This window comes from Cetorhinus maximus, chromosome 13, assembly GCF_964194155.1.
Source record: "Cetorhinus maximus chromosome 13, sCetMax3.hap1.1, whole genome shotgun sequence".
Taxonomy (NCBI): Eukaryota; Metazoa; Chordata; class Chondrichthyes; order Lamniformes; family Cetorhinidae; genus Cetorhinus; species Cetorhinus maximus.
In genome coordinates, this window is record NC_135891.1 from 65,237,420 (window position 1) to 65,254,868 (window position 17,449).

At 47.7% G+C, this 17,449-nt stretch overlaps 1 protein-coding gene across 1 annotated transcript; it reads left to right on the plus strand.

Moving 5' to 3' along the window:
- The first annotated feature begins 4,118 nt into the window (after positions 1-4,118).
- On the plus strand, positions 4,119-15,132 carry LOC144689203 (ciliary microtubule inner protein 1-like). Its single transcript, XM_078556316.1, has 4 exons — positions 4,119-4,227; positions 8,512-8,593; positions 13,603-13,701; positions 14,292-15,132. Exons 1-4 carry the CDS (start codon positions 4,169-4,171, stop codon positions 14,445-14,447), a joined length of 396 nt encoding a protein of 131 aa, XP_078412442.1. The 5' UTR covers positions 4,119-4,168; the 3' UTR covers positions 14,448-15,132.
- The last annotated feature ends 2,317 nt before the right edge of the window (positions 15,133-17,449 follow it).

The following is a 17,449-nucleotide window of genomic DNA, read 5'->3' on the forward strand; positions in this document are numbered from 1 at the left end:
GTAAGTCCAGTTATACGCACAATCAGTCCAATTATATACACAGTCAGTCCAGTTATACACGCAGTCAGTCCAATTATACACAATCAATACAGTTATACACAGTAAGTCCAATTATATATACAGTCAGTCCAGTTATGCACACAGTCAGTCATCCCCAACACCCAATCCCTCCTACCGCACCTTTCCATGCAAGGCAGAAGATGCAATTCCTGTCCTTTTACCTCCTCCCTTCTCACTCTAAGGCCCCTAATCACTCCTTCCAGGTGAAGCAATGATTTATTGTACTTTTTTCAACTTAGTATACCACGTGGCCTCAGAGAGATCTGAGGGTACATGTGTTCAAATCATTGAAAGCAAGTTAAGGTAAGAGTGATAAGTCATGAGAGATCCTGGGCTTTATAAAGCAAGGAAGTTATGATAAATCTTTATATGATGATTCTCCAAGAAAGAAATTGATCATATTTTGGAAATTAGGGGCATCAAAGGGTATAGAGAGAAAGCAGGAATATGACGTTGAGATAGAGGATCAGCCATGATCATATTGAATGGCAGAGCAGGTTTGAAGAGCTGAATGGCCTACTCCTGCTCCTAGTTTCTATGTTTCTATAACACTGGTCCAGCCTCAACTGGAGTATTATGTCCACTTCTGCATCACAATTTAGGAAGGATGTGGAGGCTTTAGAGAGGGTGCAGAAAAGATTCACGAGAATGAGTCCAGGGATGATGCACTTCAGTTGCGTAGATAGATTGGAGAAACTGGGGCTGTTGTCTTCAGAAATGGAAAGCTTGAGAGGAGATTTGATAATGGTGTTCAGAATAATGAGGCGTCTGGACAGAGTAGATAGGGAGAAACTGTTCCTGTTGGTGGAAAGATTGACAACCAGAGGGCACGGATTTAAGATGATTGCAAATGAACTAAAGGTGAAAATAGAAGCTTTTGTTACCCAGAGAGTAGTTAGGATTTAGAATGTGTTGTCTGAGAGTGTGGTTGAAGCAGATTCAATCATGGCTTTTTAAAAGGGCATTGGATAAGGATCTGAAGAGAAAAACAAATTCAGGGCTGCAGAGAACAGACAGGGGAGTGTGTCTAGCTAAATCGCTTACAGGGAGCCAGCATGGATGCAACAGATCGAATGGCCATCTTCTGTGCTGCAACTATTCTTTATTCTATGATTGTATTCACTGCTCTCGGTGTGATCTCCTGTGCACTGGGGAGACCAAACATGGATTGGACAATTACTTTACAGGACATCTCTGTTCAGTCCACAAGCAGGGCCTTAAACTTCTGGTCTCTTGCCATTTTAAATTCTCCATCCCGCTCCCACTCTGACCTCTCTGTCCTTGACCTCCTACAACATTCCAATAAAACTCAAAGCAAGCTCAAGGCACAGCACCTCATCTTTTAACTGGGCACATTTCAGTTTCTGGGCTCCACATCATGTTCGACAATTCAGATCATAGCCTCTGCTTCCTGTTTTTGGACAGCAGCTGCCAGTAACAATTCTGTAGTTGTTATTTAATCTCATCTAGATCCATCTTTTGATTCTTTGTTTTTTGTCTCATTACCACATTGGTTAGCCTCCCATCATCATCTATTTTGTCATTAAATCGCTCTTGCCTTCCACTATTTCATAGACCTTCCCTTTTGTGCTTGCCCTCCCCCCAGGCCCTGCCTCCACATTTGCATAAACCCTGTTCCAACTGTAAACTTTTTCAAGTTCTGATAAAAGATCAATGAGCTGAAACATTCAGTCTGTTTCTCTCTTCACAGATGCTGCTAGCCTGCTGAGTATTTCCAGCATTTTCTGTTTCTATTTCAGATTTCCAGTATCTGCAGTATTTTACCTTAGTATTACTGTTTTTCCTTCAGCCAGACAGGCACTCTTCTTATACATATTGTCTTGTTATACACACAGCTGGTGTTCTAGTGTTGAAGAGCTGCGTGCATCTGTGTGTGGGGGTGGGGTGACACAGGAGAGGAAGTGAGTGTGTGTCTGTGGGTATGTGCGAATGTGCGTGGATGTGTGTGTGGATGTGTGTGTGAGTGGGAGTGTGTGTGGATGTGTGTGTGGGAGTGTGTATGGATGTGTGTGTATGGAAGTGTGAGTAGATGTGTGTGTGGGAGTGTGCGTGGATGTGTGTGTGGAAGTGTGTGTGGATGTGTGTATGAGAGTGTGCGTGGATGTGTGTGGGAGTTTGTGTGGATGTATGTGGGAGTTTGAGTGGGAGTGTGTGTGGATGTGTTTGGGAGTGTGTGTGGATGTGTGTGTGGGAGTGTGTGTGGATGTGTGTGTGGAAGTGTGTGTTGATGTGTGTGTGAGAGTGTGCGTGGATGTGTGTGGATGTGTGTATGTGGGAGTGTGTGTGGATGTGTGTGTGGGAGTGTGTGTGGATGTGTGTATGTGGGAGTGTGTGTGGATGTGTGTGTGGGAGTGTGTGTGGATGTGTGTATGTGAAACTGTGTGTAGATGTGTGTGTGAGAGTGTGCGTGGATGTGTGTGTGGGATGTGTGTGGATGTGTATGTGGGAGTGTAGGTGGATGTGTGTGTGGAAGTGTGCGTGGATGTGTGTGTGGGAATGTGCGTGGATGTGTGTGTGGGAGTGTGCATGGATGTGTGTGTGGGAATGTGCGTGGATGTGTGTGTGGGAGTGTGCATGGACGTGTGTAGGAGTGCGTGTGGATGTGTGTGTGGGAGTGTGCGTGGATGTGTGTGGGAGTGCTCGTGGGTGTGTGTGTGGAAGTGTGCGTGGACGTGTGTGGGAGTGAGTGGATGTGGCTATGGGAGTGTGTGTGTGTGAGTGTGTGCGGATGTGTGTGTGGGAGTGTGCGTGGATGTGTGTGTGGATGTGTGTGTGGGAGTGTGTGCGGATGTGTGTGCGGGAGTGTTGTGGATGTGTGTGTGGGAGTGTATGCAGGTGTTTGAGTTTGGGGGATTGGGGTGGTGGAGGAGAGATTGCGGTTGTTGGTTTATGGCGGGGTTTGGGTTTGGGGGAGGGGATCCAGATGCTGATCCTGATTCCAAATCTGATCCAGATCCTAACGCTAATCTTGACCCTGATACTAACCTTGACCCTGATTGTGACCTTCATCCTGATCCTGGCTCTGATCTTGACCTTGATCCTGATCCTGGTCCTGATCCTGTTCCTGGTCCTGATCCTGACCCTAGTGCTGATCCTGATCCTAATCTTGATATTGATCCTGATCACAGTCCTGATCCTGATCCTAATCTTGATACTGATCCTGATCCTGGTCCTGATCTAGATCTTGATTCTTATCCTGATTCTGGTCCTGAGACCATACCTGGAGTATTGCGTGCAGTTTTGGTCTCCCTACCTAAGAAATGATAAACTTGCCATAGAGGGAGTGCAGCGAAGGTTCATTAGGCTGATACCGGGGATGGCAGGACTGTCGTATGAGGTGAGATTGGTTCGACTGGGCCTGTATTCACTAGAGTTTAGAAGAATGAGAGGGGATCTGATTGAAACGTATCAAATTCTAACAGGGCTAGACAGACTGGATGCAGGGAGGATGTTTCCCCTGGTTTGGCAGTCTAGAACCAGGGGCCACAGTCTCAGGATACGGGGAATGCCATTTAGATCCGAGATGAGGAAAAATTTCTTCACTCAAAAGGTGGTCAACCTGTGGATTTCTCTACCACACAAGGCTGTGGATGTTGGGTCACTGAGTATATTCAAGAAAGAAATTGATACTTTTTTGGATATTAGGGGCGTCAAGGGGTATGGAGAGAAAGCGGGAATATGGTGTTGAGATAGAGGATCAGCCATGATCAAATTAAATGGTGGAGCAGGCTCGAAGGGCCGAATGGCCTACTCCTGCTCCTAGTTTCTATGTTTCCAACATTTTCTATTGATCTACAACCTGATCCCGATCCTGAGACTGATCCCGATCCTGAGACTGAATTCCAATTCAGGTCCTGATCTTGATCTTGACCCTGATCCCGATCCCGATCCGGATCCGGATCTTGATCTACAATCTGACCCTGATCCACTCCAGCCGGATGATGTCAGTCGGCGTCTCCGTTGCCACGGTGACGGTGCCGGTGTCACGTGCTGTCAATAATGGGGTCGGTTGTTACAGTGAGGCGGGTGCGCGCAGGGGCTGCGCGGGGGCGCGCCTGAGCCAGCGAGCAGCGAGGAAGCAGCAGTGATGGGTGGCAGAGGGAGAGACTCTAAACTATACGACTTCGTAGCAGCCGATAAACAGTGGTAATTAAAAAGACAGCATATTCATTTCATTCCTCTAACAATATAGCAGCGCGGGGGCTGGTCTATAATTGCAGACTAATGGACCCATGTATCTTTACTGGCTCTTGAACACTATTTACTACATCTCAATCGCAAAACTTCCCGTAATGGTGACTGGAACATTCGGACTGTCCACTACCGCAGGCTGGCACCAGGAGAATCTCGCACCACCGTGCTTTACCAGGACAGTACTGTCACAACGGCGGGGCACCATTGTCATTAGGTGTGCCCAGAGCAGAGTGCGAGTGACTGTGCATTGAGAGTGACCTGGCAGAATGGGAGTATATAAAACAAAGCAGCAGTGACAGCAGGGTGGGACTGACAAGAGTTCAGTGGAAATGACAATGCCAGTTAAGAGTGGATTTACAGAGTGGGAGTTGCAGTGTAGATTTGGAGTGTATGTGCTGAGTGTGAGTGGCAGTGTTGGGCAGGAGTGACTGTTCAGGGTGCAAATATATAGAGCAGTTAGGAATTACAGGATAGATTTGGAGTGAAACAGCAAATTGAGCAAATTGGAGGTGATAGTAGAGTGAGGGTTCCAATGTAATGAGATATTTTTAATACTTTCATGGGATGTGGGCATTGCTGGCTAGGCCAGCATTTGAGCAGATGGTGGTGAGCTGCCTTCTTGAACCGCTGCAATCCATGTGGTGTAGGTACACCCACAGTGCTGTTAGGAAGGGAGCTCCAGGATTTTGACCCAGTGACAGTGAAGTCAGGAAGGTGGTGACTTGGAGAGGAACTTCCAGGTGGTGGTGTTCCCATGTATCTGCTACCCTTGTCCTTCTAGATGGTAGAGGTCGTGAGTTTGGAAGGTGCTGAGTTGCTGAAGTGCATTTTGTAGATTGCACACACTGCTGCCACTGCATGTCAGTGGTGGAGGGAGTAAATGTTTGTGGATTTGGTGCCAATCAAGCAGGCTGCTTTGTCCTGGATGGTGTCCAGCTTCTTGAGTGTTGTGGGAGCTGCACTCATCCAGGCAAGTGGAGAGTATTCAATCACACTCCTAACTTGTACCTTGTAGATGGTGGATGGGCTTATGGGAGTCAGGAGGTGAGTTATTCTCAGCAGAATTACCAGCCTCTGACCTGCTCTTGTAGCCACAGTATTTATTTAGCTTGTCCAGTTCAGTTTCTGAGCAAAAGTAAGTTTCAAGGATGTTGATAGTGGGCGATTCAGTGATGGTAATGCCATTGAGTGTCAACAGGCGATGGTTAGATTCTCTCATGTTGGAGGTGGTCATTGCCTGGTGTGCCACTGATCAGCCGAAGCCTGAATGTTGCCCAGGTCTTGCTGCCTATGTGCATGGACTGTTTCAGTATCTGAGAAGTCGCGAATTGTGCTGAAAATTGTACAATCATAAGTGAATAACTCCATGTCTGACCTTATGATGAAAGGAAGGTCGTTGGTGAAGCAGCGGATGATGGTTGGGCCGAGGACACTACCCTGAGGAGTTCCTGCAGTTATGTCCTGGAGCTGAGATGATTGTCCTCCAACAACCACAACCATCTTCCTTTGTGCTAGGTATGACTCCAACCAGCGGAGAGTTTTCCCCCTGATTCCCATTGGCTCCAGTTTTGCCAGGGCTCCTTGATGTCACACTCGGTCAAATGATGTCAAGGGCAGTCATTCTCACCTCACGTCTGGAGTTTGTCCATGTTTAATCCAAAGCTACAATGAGGTCAGAAGCTGTGGTGCAACCCAAATGAGAGTTCAGAATGTGAGTGACTGTACAAAGGAGGGGAAGGGGTGGGAACTCAATCACTACATATATTGGGAGAGTGAGTGTGGGTGGTGGGGGTGGGTTCTGTTGGGGGCAACCATGCAGAGTGTGAATATCAAGAGAAGAGTGCAAACTAAGGTATAGATTGGGAGTAACAGCAGAGTGACAACCCAGAGCGACAGTATAAGACAGAAATAGACTGGGAATATATAGTGTCATATATCTGGCGACTCAAGACTGGGCATCCTGAGGCGCTTTGGGCCATCAGCAGTGGCAGAATTGTACTCGAATACAATCTGTAACCTCATGGCCTGGCATATCCCCCACTCTACCATTACCATCAAGCCAGGGGATCAACCCTGGGTCAATGAAGAGTGCAGGACAGCATGCCAGGAGCAGCACCCTAAAAATGAGGTGTCAACCTGGTGAAGCTATAATGCAGGACTACTTGCGTGCCAAACAGCAGAAGCAGCAAGTGATAGACAGAGCTAAGCAATCCCCAACCAACGGATCAGATCTAAGCTCTGCAGTCCTGTCACATCCAGCCATGAATGGTGGTAGACAATTAAACAACTTACTGGCGGAGGAGGCTCCACAAATATCCCCATCCTCAATGATGGAGGAGCGCAGCACAGCAGTGCTAAAGATAAAGCTGAAGCATTTGCAACAATCTTCAGCCAGAAGTGCCAAGTGGATGATCCATCTCGGCCTCCTCCGGAGGTCCCCAGCATCATAGATGCCAATCTTCAGCCAATTCAATTCATTTCACATGATATCAAGAAACAGCTGAAGGCACTGGATAGTGCAAAGGCAATGGGCCCTGACAATATTCCAACAATAGCACTGAAGACTTGTGCTCCAAAACTTGCCACGCCCCTCGCCAAGTTACAGTACAGCTACAACACTGGCACCTACCTGGCTATGTGGAAAATTGCCCAGGCATATCCTGTACACAAAAAGCAGGACAAATCCAACCCAGCCAGTCATCGCCCCATCAGTCTACTCTTGATCATCAGTAAAGTAATGGAAGGGCTCATCAACAGTGCTATCAAGCCGCACTTGCTTAGCAATAACCTGCTCACTGATGCCCAGTTTGGATTCTGCCAGGGCCACTCAGCTCCTGACCTCATTACAGCCTTGGTTCAAACATGGATAAAAGAGCTGAACTCCCAAGGTGAGGTGAGAGTGTCTGCCCTTGACATCAAGGCAGCATTTGACAGAGTGTGGCATCAAGGAGCCCTAGCAAAATTGGAGTCAATGGGAATCAGAGGGAAACTCTCCACTGGTTGGAGTCATACCGAATACAAAGGAAAATGGTTGTGGTTGTTGGAGGTCAGTCATCTCAGCTTCAGGATATCACTGCAGGAGTTCCTCAGGGCAGTGTCCTCGGCACAACCATCGTTAGCTGCTTCATCAATGACCTTCCTTCCACCATAAGGTCAGAAGTGGGGATGTTCGCTGATGATTGCACAATGTTCGGCACCATTCGCGACTCCTCAGATACTGAAGCAGTCCATGTCCAAATGCAGCAAGACCTGGACAATATCCAGGCTTGGGCTGACAAGTGGCAAGTAACATTCGCGCCATACAAGTGTCAGGCAATGACCATATCCAACAAGAGAGAATCCAACAAGAGAGAACCCAACCATCGCCCCTTGATGCTCAATGGTATTACCATCACTGAATCCCCTACTATCAACATCCTGGGGATTACCATTGACCAGAAACTGAACTGGACTAGCCATATAAATACTGTGGCTACAAGAGGTCAGAGGCTAGGAATCATGCAGTGAGTAACTCACCTCCTGACTCCCCAAAGCCTGTCCACCATCTACAAGGCACAAGTTAGGAGTGTGATGGAATACCTCCCACTTGCCTGAATGAGTGCAGCTCCCATAACACTATCCAGGACAAAGCAGCCCGCTTGATTGGCACCACATCCACAAACATTCACTCCCTCCACCACCGATGAAGAGTAGCAGCAGTGTGTACCGTCTACAAGATGCACTACAGGAATTCACCAAGGCTCCTTAGACAGCACCTTCCAAACCCATGACCACTACCATCTAGAAGGACAAGGGTAGCAGATAGATGGGAACACCACCATCTGGAAGTTCTCCTCCAAGTCAATCACCATCCTGACTTGGAAATTTATCGCCATTCCTTCACGGTTACTGGGTGAAAATCCTGGAACTCCCTCCCTAACAGCACTGTGGGTGTACCTATACCACATGGACTGCAGCGGCTGAGGAAGGCAGCTCACCACCACCTTCTCAAGGGCAACTAGGGATGGGCAATAAATGCTGGCCCAGCCAGCGAAGCCCACATCCCATGAATGAATAAAAAAATATATATATAGTATAAATAAATAAATGAATAAGTATGGTATAAATTTGGAATGACTCTGCAGAGTAGGAGTTGCACAGGGAAGAAATAAATAAGTTTCCAAGCAGATTGAAAGAACTCCATGGTTTAGATATTTTACAGTGAATTGACTGAAAATGTCATCCATCTTGTTTCAGGACAAATGCAATCTTATTGGAGGCTGATGCAGCAAGGAAATGGGTGAACAGATGGGGATTTCTACTAACTGAGCGTGATCAGGTAATGCCAATCCCGATCTCCGGAATCTAAGATGAGCAGGATTCAAAGGGAATTCAGTAAAGGCAAGGGATGTAGGGGGCGGAGGGCGGAATAGCGTCATGCCAAGGGACACCGCTCCTCCTACTGCTCCACGTAAATAAGTCGCTGCTTGGGATGAACGAGACAATGCACCGGATTCCCCACCACCACAGCTAAAATGTCGGGGGTGGGTGCCCTCCAAGGGGAACACTAGTTGCCAAGCAGCCATTTAGCAGTCAATTGGCTGCTAATAGACTGGAGGTGAGGTTTCCGACAAGAGGTTTCACGTACGAGAGCTGCTGGCCAATCAGAGGCTGGCAACTCTTCGGGACAGAGATGTGTAAATATTGGATCAGGATTTGGGTGGTGGAGTCTCGTGCCCTCCCACATGTTGAATTTGGTGGTAAGAGGGCATTAAATAAGGCGGGACGATTGCAGGTGGGGATCCCACTACCTTCCTGCCTTCACCCCAATTAAGTCCATGGCAGGAAGACGTGTGATCAGCTTTCCTGCCCCACCACCAATCGAGGCCCTTAATTGATGCCCCCTTTAGGGCCTCATCCCACTGCCACCAGGATTCAACTGCGGAGATTGACCCACGCCAGGTGGGCCAGCCCAGCAGGTTTCGCTGTGTGGGCTGGGGTGACGGGCATGGGGTTTTCTCCTTAATGGGCCTCCTGGGCTCATTGGAGGGCCTCCCCAAGGTTTTACCCCTCCCAGTTTCCTCCCTTTATTGACCTCTCAAACCCCAGCCCACTATCCCCCCCGACCAGGCCCTGCCGGCCTGGCATTGAACGAGACCTCAAACACTGGGCAGAATCAGGTGGAGGCAATGGGGCTCGGATGTCGGCAGGTGACCCAGCAAGAGCCCCGCATTGCCTTGCCTTTTTTTGGGAAGGCCCACAGCATCTTGGTCCACTCGGGCACTTGCCAGGCCAGCAACAGGCCTTCCTCTGGGATCAAGAAACCTGAGGCGAAAGTCCCGCCTGACGAGAGCTGTCAGCCAATCAGAATCCAGTGGCTGTAATGAATGGCAGGGCCACCAGGGCGGGGTAGTGACTGCTCCCTGTTTGACATCCACCTGAAGCCTAGGATCATCACTACACTCCAGGCTAGAGGTGAGTAATGGCATGATGGGGGGTCGTGAGCTGTGGGTCATGGGGGAGGGGTTTCAGCAGCAAGGACTGGGGAGTGGGGTGACTCTCAATGAGGCTCCACCTTCTCGATGCCAAGGCCCTCAATCAGGCAATGAGTGCATTTGAATGACTGACTCATCTGGGAGCCTGTAAGCAACCCTGACAGGGTTTGCCCAACATGCTCCCTGTGTGGCGAGCCGCTATCCACCCCTAGGTTAATACCAGGCAGGCCACTCGCTGGAATTTAACAATGCCCACCACCTTCAAACCCGCCGGCTGGAGAGTGTAAAATGCCAGCCCGCTGTTTTGAACAGTCGATAGAACTGGGCAGTGCTCAGGCCCAGCAGGCTGCCTTGCCATTTCTACCTGTCTGCCCCACATTCCCTACATGAATCTATTTGCCACCCACACTGGGGCTCCAAGCTCCAAGTCTGGATGCTGAGGAAAACTTGACTACACAATCCTCTTCCTCAATACAACCTGCAGGCATGAGGAAGGAGCAGTCTCCAGAATTAGAGATGTGTCACGTCTTCTCCCCAGTGGAGAAATTGCAGAAATTGGACAGACTTTTGTTGGTTAGAATTGGAACCCTACTATTTCTCCTGACTACAGTCTGATTCAAAACCCCAATCGCCGCAAACACTAAGTGAAAATCTCCTTATCTCCATTTGTTTTGTGTTCAGCCAAGGGGGAAGAAAAATCTTTGTCAGATTTGCTTTCTCCATTTGGGCTATTGTATGCAAGGATATAATTTTACAATAGAATGTAAGCAACTTGACAAGGGACCAACATTTTGGGCAACTAAGCCTTCATTCATACACCATCCTGACTTAGACACACAGCTGGGTCAAAATCCTAGAAATTCCGACCTCAGGACTGGGTGTAGCTACACCAAACAGACTAGTCCAGTTCATGAAGGCCCACCTTCTCAAGGGCAGTTAGTGACGGACAGTAAACGCTGGGCTTCACAGCAACATCCATATCCCAGAATGAATCTTGTCCAGTCTCGTTTGAAGAATGAAGCAGTACCTCAGTGAGGCAGAACGACCCCAGTGAAGGCAGAATGACCCCAATGAGGGCAGAACGACCCCAGTGAGGGCAGAACGAGCCCAGTGAGGGCAGAACGACCCCAGTGAGGGCAGAACGAGCCCAGTGAGGGCAGAACGAGCCCAGTGAGGGCAGAACGACCCCAGTGAGGGCAGAACGAGCCCAGTGAGGGCAGAACGAGCCCAGTGAGGGCAAAACGAGCCCAGTGAGGGCAGGACGAGCCCAGTGAGGGCAGGACGAGCCCAGTGAGGGCAGGACGAGCCCAGTGAGGGCAGGACGAGCCCAGTGAGGGCAGGACGAGCCCAGTGAGGGCAGGACGAGCCCAGTGAGGGCAGGACGAGCCCAGTGAGGGCAGGACGAGCCCAGTGAGGGCAGGACGAGCCCAGTGAGGGCAGGACGAGCCCAGTGAGGGCAGGACGAGCCCAGTGAGGGCAGGACGAGCCCAGTGAGGGCAGGACGAGCCCAGTGAGGGCAGGACGAGCCCAGTGAGGGCAGGACGAGCCCAGTGAGGGCAGGACGACCCCAGTGAGGGCAGGACGACCCCAGTGAGGGCAGGACGACCCCAGTGAGGGCAGAATGACCCTGTGGGAGCAGAACAACACCAGTGAGGGCAGAACCACCCCAGTGAGGGCAGAACCACCCCAGTGAGGGCAGAACCACCCCAGTGAGGGCAGAACCACCCCAGTGAGGGCAGAACCACCCCAGTGAGGGCAGAACCACCCCAGTGAGGGCAGAACCACCCCAGTGAGGGCAGAACCACCCCAGTGAAGGCAGAACGACCCCTGTGAGGGCAGAATGACCCTTGTGAGGGCAGAATGACCCTTGTGAGGGCAGAATGACCCCTGTGAGGGCAGAATGACCCCTGTGAGGGCAGAATGACCCCTGTGAGGGCAGAATGACCCCAGTGAGGGCAGAATGACCCCTGTGAGAGCAGAATGATTGCAGCGAGGGCTGAACGACCCCATTGAGGGCAGAACGGCCCCAGTGAAGGCAGAACGACCCCAGTGAGGGCTGAACGGCCCCAGTGAGGGCAGAACGGCCCCAGTGAGGGCAGAACGAGCCCCAGTGAGGGCAGAACGAGCCCCAGTGAGGGCAGAACGAGCCCCAGTGAGGGCAGAACGACCCCAGTGAGGGCAGAACGGCCCCAGTGAGGGCAGAACGGCCCCAGTGAGGGCAAAACGGCCCCAGTGAGGGCAGAACGGCCCCAGTGAGGGCAGAACGGCCCCAGTGAGGGCAGAACGAGCCCCAGTGAGGGCAGAACGAGCCCCAGTGAGGGCAGAACGACCCCAGTGAGGGCAGAACGGCCCCAGTGAGGGCAGAACGGCCCCAGTGAGGGCAGGACGGCCCCAGTGAGGGCAGGACGGCCCCAGTGAGGGCAGAACGGCCCCAGTGAGGGCAGAACGGCCCCAGTGAGGGCATAACGGCCCCAGTGAGGGTAGACACCATCAGGTTATGCAGAGAGAAAATGGGGTGGTGCAGAAGCTAGTTAGTTTCTAAGGGTGTAGGTCAAAGGAGAACTAGACATTGAAGGAGTTTGGCATTTATTAAAATGAATAGCTGATGGCCATGAAATTGAACTTGGAGAAGAGCCCAGTTCCTGGTGTCAAGGATCTGAGTTGTGATTGGAAACTTGTGGGCTTTTCTCCTAGAAGGGAGAATTTGGAAGAGATGATGTAATAGGAAATATGCAGGAATTGTCCAGATATAAAATAAATTGACATGAATATTACTTTAAAACAAATTACAAGAGAAGATCATGGATTTAAACTAGTGAGGGGCAATTTTAGGATAGGTTTTAAGATATACTTTTTCACATAAGAATGTTCTGAACTGAACACGTATTAACTATTAGTTAATTAACTATTAGTTAATTAACTATTAGTTAATTGATGTATGGAGCATTGGAGACTAAAACCTTGGGATTATCTAAGAAACAATTGCATGGAGGTCTCAGTGCAGATGAGGTAATATGGGCCACTATCATGCGATCCTGTGATATCAGTACATAAAATATGGCGAGAAGCACTTCTTCCCACAAAGAGTAGTGGAAATATGGAATACTCTAAAAACTGCTGGGCTAGGTCAAAGATTTCGCCACTTAAATTGATAGATCTTTCCTAGGCAAAGGGATTAAGCGATGTGGAACCCCGGAGGGTAAATGGAATTGATCGACAGCGATCTAATTGAATGGAAGAACTGATTTGTAGGGCTGAATGGCCCGATTAGCCTCTGCTGAGATTCCATTTCCGATTGGTCCAAGCTGAGATCACAGCCCTGATTGGTCCATGCTGAGGTCCTAGCTCCGATTGGTCCATGCTGAGGTCCCAGTTCCGATTGGTCCATGCTGAGGTCCCAGCTCCGAATGGTCCATGCTGAGGTCCCAGCTCCGATTGGTCCATGCTGAGGTCCCTGCTCCGATTGGTCCATGCTGATGTCCCAGCTCTGATGGAGGCTGAGATATGATTATTTGTCTCTGTGACTCTTAGACTAGGAATAGGAAACTCATCTGCGTTTCCCCACTTACAATGTACATCCATGAATCTCCTGCTCTGTAGTGTGCCGGTGGGTTGAATTGTGCTGTGATGCCCTCTGTAGCTGCATAGTTTGTCAATATGTTGTCCAGATTCAGACATGAAGAAGGGCCTATTTAAGTGAGGATAGCCGAGGAGCTGAAACCCAATAAAGAACAAGAAGGGAGGGGAGAAAACTGACGAAACTAGCCTCATGTGAATGATCTAACTCTGAGCACACTAACAGTGTCCCTAGCGAGTCTTTAAACACAATGAATGCTATTTATTCTCCTTTCAGATTGAGGCTGAACAGGAGAAATTGAGAAACAAATGCCGACTGCAGACCCCTGATCACCTGAAAGTTCGACCTGCATCTCCCATCAGCAAGTACATCAAGGTTAAGAGTGCCTTTTATTCTATCAATGAGCTTTTGTTAAGGTAGATCTTAACCCAGGTGGAATCTCCCATGCTTCCATGCACAATTTCATTATGTCGCTCAGACTGCAGCTACCTCACCCACACCTCCTGTTAAAAGCCATTCCTTCACGGTCACTAGGTGATAATGCTGGAAATGCCCACAAGTACCTTATCCCCACATACACAGACACACAGCCACATACACAGACACACACACAGACATACACAACACACACAGGCACACACACAGACACACACACCTATGTGCACACACAGACACGGTTCAAGGAGGCAGCACTGTCTCAAGGTCAACTAGAGATAGACAAAAAAAACGCCAGCTTTAGTGACACCCACCACTCAAGATTGATTTAGTTCACATCTGGACTGTCCCCACTGGAAAACTATTACTATTCCAGACTACTCCACTTTGGTATGAAGTCACAGCTGAGAAAGCACCCTCACATCCTTCCTAAAGTGTGGTGACCAGAACGCGTGACCTAACCACAGCTTAAGTATAATTTTGTCACAAGACTCCAGACCTATTTCCAATCTCTCTGTGTCTTTCTGCAGGTGGGGCCATCTCCGCCTGTACCACAGACAACCCAAGGGTTTATTGGCTGGAGGTCTGCTCTACCAGAATTGAAACTGGAGAAATACGGAAGCCCCAAACGAGGGAAATGGAGCTTTCTCAGTCAAATGAAATGGCCAGAAGATTGTATTGACTAACTTTGCAGCAGTCAAACCATTTTTGTAATCAGTGCAACTTAACTACACAATGATGCTCCAGGGCTGATGGCTTTAGCTGCAACCCAGTGGTCATCCAATGGACTTGTTGGTTATTCTTAAGGTTTTAAAAAAGGTCATCTTGACCAAATCTACGTTCATTTCCACAAGGCATAAAAAGCATTTAGAAACATATAATAACAAACCATTTTTACATTAAATATTATATATTGATCCTTTGTCTCTTCTTCAGTACCCCTCTACTTCAAACACTTGCCTCTTTCAGTCTGCTCAATGTGGCCAAAATGAAAGAAATTACTTTCAGTCCAGGGTAGTGACTCTCCTGAATACAGCAATCTTCATTTGAATGTGTTTATTCTACTGACTTCAATTAATGGGAAGCTGCCATGGGTCAAAATAGGATGTGGGTACAGAGACATCTCACAGAGTCAATAAGTGCTCTTTATAATTATTCAGTCCAACCAGCAGTTAAGCCCACCAGAAAGAAACACTTAATATTTCCCCATTTTCTCATTTAGAGACTGTATTTCAGTATTACAATAAATTTTCCCTCTGTGATTGAATTTGTACTCTGTGGCATTGAGGTTTTGCTCCTGTGACTCAGTCCTATCGATGGTGTTACCTTTACTCTTGCTTTGCTTCTGTTACGGACAGGAGAGGAGTTAATTTAAACAGCACTAATTTCTCCTCATCACCCGTCCATAAACAAAAAGGTGTTTTTGATTTCCTTCCCCCATTATAAGCAGTGGCGTATTCCCAAAGCCTTGTTGGTTTTGGTGTGACCCAATTTCTATTAATAACCCACAGCAAACTTGAGGTAGGATGAACTCAAAGGGTTAGTTTATTTGCACACACCCAAAACACGAAAGGAGAGTTGCAACATTGCTTCCTTTTCACTCATACAGTAAAAGAGGGATAGAGAAAAGAAAAATTTACAGGGCAGAGATCACAGGGAAAAGAATTGTTATTTCTTGTGGGTTCCAGAGTCCAAGGAGCAGGAGTAGGCCATTTGGCCCCTCGAGCCTGCTCCACCATTTAATAAGAGCATGGCTGATCTGATAGTAACCTGAAATCTGCATCCCGCCTACCCCCAATAACCTATCACCCCCTTGTTTACCAAAAATCTATCCACTAAGATAAAAGCAAGAATCTATCCAGCTCTGCCTTAAAAATATTCAAAGACTCTGCTTCCACCACCTTTTCAGGAAGAGAGTTCCAATGACTCACGACCCTCTGAGAGAAAAAGTTTAACCTCATCTCAGTTTTAATGGGTGACCCCTTATTTTTAAAGAGTGACCCCTAATTCTAGATTCTCCCACAAGAAGAAACATCCTCTCCACATCCAACCTGTCAAGACCCTTCAGGATCTTATATGTTTCAATCAAGTCGCCTCTTACTCTTCTAAACTCCAGCAGATACAAGCCTAATCTGTCCAACCTTTCCTCATTAAGACAACGCACCCATTCCAGGTATTAGTGTAGTAAACCTACTCTGAACAGCTTCCAATGCATTTACATCCTTCCTTAAATAAGGTGACCAATACTGTACACAGTATTCTAGATGTGGTCGTACTAGTGCTCTATATAAGTGAAGCATAACCTCCCCTCACTTTTGTATTCAATTCCCCTCATTTTAATGGTAACATTCTATTAGCTTTTCTAATTGTTTGCTGTACCTGCAAACTAGCCTTTTGCAGTTTATGCACTAAGACATCCAGATCCCTCTGCACCTCAGAGCTCTGCAATCTCTCACCATTTAGATAAATGCTCCTCTTTCATTCTTCCTGCCAAAATGGACAATTTCACATTTTCCCATATTATACTCCATTTGCCAGATTTTTGACCACTCTCTTAACCTATCTATATCTTTTTGTAGCCCCCTTATGCCCTCTTCACAACTTACTTTCCTACCTATCTTTGTGTCATCAGCAAATTTGGCAACCACCCCATCCATCCCTTCATTCAAGTCATATATAAATTGTAAACAGTTGAGGTCCCAGCACTGATCCCTGTGGCACACCACTCGTTACATCTTGCCAACCTAAAAAAAGACCCATTTATGCCTACTCGCTGCTTCCTGTTAGCCAGCCAATCTTCTATCCATGCCAACATGTTACCCCCTATACCGTGAGTTTTTATTTTCTGCAATAGCCTTGATGTGGCACTTTATCAAATGCCTTATGGAAATCTAAGTATGTCCACCAGTTCCCCTTTATCCACAGCACATGTTACTTCCTCAAAGAACTCCGATAAGTTGATTAAACATGATTTCCCTTTCACAAAACCATGTTGACTCTGCCTGATTATCTTGAACTTATCCAAGTGCCCTGCTATAGCTTCTTTAATAATAGCTTCTATCATTTTCCCTATGACAGATGTTAAGCTAACTGGCCTGTGGTTTCCCGCTTTCTGTCTCCCTCTCTTTTTGAATAATTGAGTTACATTTACTATCTTCCAATCTGATGGGACCATCCCCAAATCTAGGGAGTTTCGGAAAATTAAAACCAATGCATCAACTATCACACTAGCCATTTCTTTTAAGACCCTAGGATGAAGTCCATCAGGACCCAGGAACTTGTCAGCCCACAGCTCCAACAATTTACTCAGTACCACTTCTCTGGTGATTGTAATTTTCCTGATTTATAGCTACTTCTGTGCTGTTACTTGTATCCTCTATAGTGAAAACTGATGCAAAATACCTGTTTAATCAATCTGCCATTTCCTTGTATTTCATTATCAATTCTCAAGACTCACATTCTATAGAACCAACGCTCTCTTTGTAAACTCATTTCTTTCTTAAATATTTATGGAAACTCTTACCATCCTTTGCTGCTCCTTATATTCTGTCCAATCTTCTGGCCTTCCATCTATCTTTACACAATTATGTACTTTTTCTTTAAGTTTGATACCATCTTTAACCTTTCTAGTTAACCACGGATGGTGTGTCCGCCCCTTGGACTTTTTCTTATTTGGAATGTATCTATT

Excerpts from the sequence above, each read along its gene's own strand:
- LOC144689203 (XM_078556316.1), top strand. The coding sequence starts at position 4,169 with ATGGGTGGCAGAGGGAGAGACTCTAAACTATACGACTTCGTAGCAGCC. Across the intron at positions 8,594-13,602 it reads TACTAACTGAGCGTGATCAG|ATTGAGGCTGAACAGGAGAA; the intron begins GTAATGCCAATC and ends TTCTCCTTTCAG. Across the intron at positions 13,702-14,291 it reads CCATCAGCAAGTACATCAAG|GTGGGGCCATCTCCGCCTGT; the intron begins GTTAAGAGTGCC and ends GTCTTTCTGCAG.